This window comes from Gossypium arboreum, chromosome 12 (genome assembly GCF_025698485.1).
Source record: "Gossypium arboreum isolate Shixiya-1 chromosome 12, ASM2569848v2, whole genome shotgun sequence".
In the NCBI taxonomy this organism is placed as follows: Eukaryota; Viridiplantae; Streptophyta; class Magnoliopsida; order Malvales; family Malvaceae; genus Gossypium; species Gossypium arboreum.
This window is the reverse complement of record NC_069081.1, coordinates 90,622,675-90,627,888: the sequence shown is the minus strand read 5'-3', so window position 1 is coordinate 90,627,888 and position 5,214 is coordinate 90,622,675. Positions and strand designations below refer to the sequence as shown.

The window sequence follows — 5,214 nt, the reverse complement described above, 5'->3', positions numbered from 1 at the left end:
CATGTCATCTACGTGACAATTTCCATTTATATCATATCAATAAAATGAAAAATATGAACTTTTTCATTCATTTTGAGGTAATTTGACAAAATGTAAATTTAAAAATTAAAGAAGATAAAAAATTTAAATAAAAGGCTAAAATGATATTTTAAAAAAAATTAAGGATGAAAAGATCATTACACCTAAAAAGAAATATAAAAACGCTAATATAAAATTTTTATAAAAGAAAAACAAAATGAATGAGTCCAAGTATAAATGAGTGAGATCCAAACTTAAACAATATAGACACTAATATTAATTAAATTTAAAAAGAAGAAGAAGAAGAAGATTAATTAGGTGTAAAGTAGGTCGGCCAAAACTGAGATCTTTGAACAAGGATTTTTTCAATTTTGTGCAACTCAACTCGACATAAATTATAATTATAATAATTATTCTTTTAAACTGGATCGGCAACTCAACTCAGCCCGAGTTCCAGGCGTAATGTGAAAATATCACACTAATTTCAAGCAAATTGATGATATTAAAAATAAACCCAGATCTAACCCATTGTCCTACTTGGTACATATTTGAATTTTGCAGGGGTCAAACTGAAATAACAGATGAAAATGGCGGAGTTAGTGCAGCTAAAATGTAAATTGACCAAAGATTACATCAAAAGAGTTGATTAGTGCCTGATGGTTAACTCAGCTCTAAGATGAAGAATACCATTTATGAAATAAAGACTGTCTTCAGCCATGAACGATGTCCATGGTATAGCGAATAAATTCCGATACCCAACAGCTTTGCCCCCGGTGAATGTGTAGTTGCCTTTGTATTTGCTGACAAATTCCTCTGTTGGTTTCGACCTTGCTGCGAATTCGTAATCCACCGCAAAACTAACCGAACCCTTTTCCTGCATTCCTAGAAATAACCCGAAGCAATGGAACGAGCTTTGTTGGTCCATGTTGCAATGAGCCGATAGGAAGAAGCCTTGTCCGCTGAGGTGGAATGCTTGAGAATACACACGTCCTGATGGGAACAAGTTTGCACATTCCTCTCTCTTGAGGTCTAGATATACGACGCATTGTTGACGGGGAAGTTCGAATTCCACTACTTTAACGGGTCGGTATTTGTAAGCTCGCTCGATGAAACGACGGTTCAAGGTGGCTGATTCTTCTGCTGCCAAGCTTCGTTGTCTATGTGGGGCTTCAGCTTTGAAAAAGAGGGCCTCGAGGACAAGCTTTGATGAAACTTCGTGATCAAAATCATTACATGTTAACACCTTCTTAAGTTTCCTGCAAGTCATATAAGGGAAACGGATAAAGCGTGCAAGGCGTGAACCGAGAACTTCCCTTCGGTCTTCGAGTTTTGGGTACTGAGTCCTGGCCCACTTCAAAACGAAGTCGTACACAGCATCTTCAGATGCAATTTGGAGATCATCACTGGACAATATTGCCTCAATCCCAGCTAGCGGCAAAGCCATTACCTCTTCTTGGAACCTGATAAAAGTGCCACAAAAGCAAATATAACACGACTCATGCCAAACAAACATACACGAAGCATGAAGAAGAACAGGAGCTTACTTGGTCATATCCTTGTAACGGGAAGCAAGATACTGTTTAGCAGCATCAGTCAATGGCTGGACAGCTTCACCCATTAATACGCTTGATGGAAGATCCAAATAAAGCAGAGCTGACTCTGGTGTCATAGGCAAATTGCGCAATAGCCGGCTGCAATATCTCATGCAAGAAGCAACCTCGAATTTATCAGCAGCCATCAACACATCGAGCAAGGCAGGAGCTGTGGTTACGGATAAGGTGTTGCTATACATAAAATTCAAAAGTTCCATGAGAGCAGCTTCCTCTGTAACATCAAAGTAACGTAAAATTCATCATTTCAAATTCGCCTGCTCACACATGTTTTGAGTAGGTAAAAGTACCATAGAGGCCGCTAGACTAGAAATTTGATTGCATTTTGCCTCCGTATGCTCAAAAAATGGGCAAATTAATCCTTGTGCATTGGATCAGTGAGCAAACTGGTCTTTTGTGTTAAAAATTTAATCCATTTTTACTGTAAAAAACTGGTAGTGCACCAGGACCATTCTTAACAGTAGAATTGGATAAAATTTTTAACAAAAGGACTAGTTCACTCTTTATTCTAACATATAAGGACTAATTTGGCCATTTTGTGAGTAGAGGGGGTAAATGCAATCCGACTCTTAGTACAAGGGTTTCCATTATACTTTTACCATTTCGAGTAACTAACATAAACAAGAACAATAAAACGAAGTTTATGCATACCAGAGGCATTGATTCTTAAGGTAACATGCCGTTGCTCTGACTCTCTCATCCCATTTGAGAAAAGCTACAATATGCGAATAAGTAAACAAATAAGTATTATCAATCCTATAAACATGATATATCTTTTCACTTTTTTAAAAATCTATTTCGATAAAAAACAATATCTTACTTTGTAGAAGAACGGGCTTTTTGCGGCTAAAATGGGAGAGCTAATATGCAATGTTTTAACTCTCAGAACGGTGGAACAATCCATATTCCAGCTCGATTCATTGCTATTAGCATCCTCATCACCTACAAAAATTCCAACCAAGATCAAAAGGCCAACTAGGCAACTATGCCAAACAGTAATGGCACGAATAAGAATTCAAAGTGAACAACTAAATTCCCTTGTTAATTATACTATTTCAGAGAAAATTACTTTTCCTTCCGCGTTTAGTTACATAAAACCTGCATGTCCATAAGATTCTAAAAGTTTTTCTTGTTTTGCTTTATTCCAATTCAGTAAAAAACACGACTATTAGCAAGATCATCAGTAGCCATGTTCAAGTAAAATTTCCCAAGTATTGCGCATAAAAATGAATAAAAGCAGTAACCTGATTGTGTTTCTTCAACCATCGCCACCGCCTCCTCATCTTGATTTTCACAGCCTGCAGCATCGTCCATATCTGGTTGGCCGTCATTAAAAACCTGCTCCTCAGGGCATAAACTAAGATCCAAAACTACAAAAGACATGAAAGAAAAAAAAAAGTGAAAAAGCAAACCAACATTATAAAAACATATTTTATTCATAAAGATTAACTATCAATATATCAATATGCATGGACCACTGTAAATCTGGTTTAAAACAAGTGAGACAAAAGATTATATGTTAAGATGATTAAATCTCAAATCTTTGAAAGCTATCTTAGGCATAATCCTTTTTTATTTACAAAATTTTGAATATAATTGATCAAAATTTCCTTCAATTCCCAAAATTAGTATAGCCTTAATTTTCATTTTCATTCTCTTTTTCAACTTAGGGTTCACAAAGAAGGCTTAAATACAAAGTAAGCTTCAATTGATTTATTACTAATTCTTTAAAATCTTGTTTCATTTTCGCAGCTACCCAAACAGAAGCAAACGAGGGGGGAATTAACAAACCATTTTCCTTCTTCATATCCTCTCGGCGCCGTTTACGGTGTCGAGCCCAATCGGCGATACTGGTACAACCTTCTCCATCAGGAAGACAATCGGATGGCCCTCCCATAATCTCGATCCGAAGAAGTCGGTCGGAGAAATTACTATCGTTGAAAGCGAAACCGAAATCACCACCAGAACCGGCGGAACCACGGGAGTAATCCGAGTCCATTTCATTTCTCGGGTCAAACAGATCCGAATTCAATTGGTCTTTCATCCCAAAATCCCCCCGAACCTAAAACCCTCCCTTAAATTTTTTCCCTTTCCCTTTTTTTTTTTTTAAAAAAAAAACTGATAATATGAAATAATTGAAAAGAGTAGCTTAACAAAAAGGAAAACCCTAGAAATTGAAAAAACTGGCGTTACCTAAATGAAGGTAGGAGATGGATTAAGTTGCTGCAACTGATAACTTTTTTCACCCAAGAATTTTTCAGTACAAATAAAACGAATAAGCTTTACAGGCCTTTTTGTAGTATCATTTTTTTGAGAAAAAAGGAGGTAATTTCCATGAAGTCCCTAAACTATTTCCAAATTTTTAATTTGGTCCCTATAATTTGAATCCAAGAACGTTGTCTATCTTGTTCTTCAATCAACCTAATCTTCAACCGAGCCTTCTATTATTTGAATAGGATTAAATCAACTAGTCGGATTTGTTAAATTGAGAATAAATTAATTAGTCGGATTTATTAAATTGAAAATAAATTAACTAGTCAAATTTGTTAAATTGAAAATCAGTTGATATATCAATTTAAATATAGAGTTCAATTGGCCTTTGAGTAAATAATTTAAACCCAATAAAAAATGAAAATCGAGACAAAAACGATAGTTAAACCGATTTTATAATTTTTAAAATTTTTCGTTTTTAGCGATAATTATTTAGATTAGATTTAAAACAGCCAAATAAGGGAATTAATGGGGTCAGTCCTGGTGAGCTTTGAACCATTTGATTATTATTTAAACCTCATCAGCTAATTTTTATTTATTTATTTTGTTTTTTTCTGTAAACGGGTAGTCTTGGTTGGCATGTAATAAAAAAATTAAAAATACATTTATGTTAAAATGAAGAAATAAAGAAGGTTCTAATTAAGGATTGTTTTTTTTAATCTTAAAAACATTTTTATATTTTATCAATTTAATGCCTTTATCCAATATGAATGATTAACGTGACCCAATACTGTAATGATCCCAACAAAAAGTTTTCAAATGATTATAAAAGTAAATCCCTATAATTATTTCATCCCAAAAGTTAAAGAAGAAAATATTCCTACAATTATCAGCTTTGGCTCGTGATCTATGGATTCAAAATGGTAAAATTATGGTTTTAGTCCCTATACCTTTTCTTTTCAGGGTAGGGGACCAATGTCTAGTTGGTGTTAAAGTGATGATATGAATTCAAAAAAAAAAAAAACCATAAACATTTGAGTGACATGAAATCTATTATTAGTTAAACATAATTGATTGAATTTTCATGTAACCCTGATTGTATAATTAGATAATAATAAATTTATATTATCACTTTAACGACAACAAGTAATTGTATTATCAAATTAAACTTAAAATCAAATTATGTTAAATTAAAATAAATGAATTAAATCTCAAATTTTCTCGTAATAAAAAGACTAAAATTGCAATTAAATCTTGGCCTTGAAATGAAGAATTTAGACCATTCCCAATGAAGTAGCACGTTTTATTATTATTATTATTATTATTATTATTTTATAAAATTTGGTGTTTGGCCCCCCAATTGTAGGTTCAACCA

At 33.7% G+C, this 5,214-nt stretch overlaps 1 protein-coding gene across 2 annotated transcripts; it reads right to left on the bottom strand.

The window, feature by feature from the left end:
- Positions 1 to 500: 500 nt before the first annotated feature.
- Positions 501 to 3,916, bottom strand: LOC108479950 (BTB/POZ domain-containing protein POB1-like). 2 transcript variants are annotated; one of them, XM_053022865.1, is made up of 8 exons: positions 3,822 to 3,916; positions 3,420 to 3,722; positions 2,873 to 2,998; positions 2,449 to 2,570; positions 2,280 to 2,343; positions 1,563 to 1,842; positions 706 to 1,478; positions 501 to 587 (listed from the first exon to the last, which is right to left on the bottom strand). In XM_053022865.1, the coding sequence occupies exons 2-8, from the start codon at positions 3,670 to 3,672 to the stop codon at positions 583 to 585; spliced, it is 1,623 nt and encodes a 540-aa protein (XP_052878825.1). In that variant the 5' UTR covers positions 3,673 to 3,722; positions 3,822 to 3,916; the 3' UTR covers positions 501 to 582. The 2 variants fall into 2 exon arrangements, with proteins under 2 accessions (XP_052878825.1, XP_052878824.1); XM_053022864.1 differs by having other exon boundaries at positions 501 to 1,478; positions 3,822 to 3,915.
- Positions 3,917 to 5,214: the final 1,298 nt, after the last annotated feature.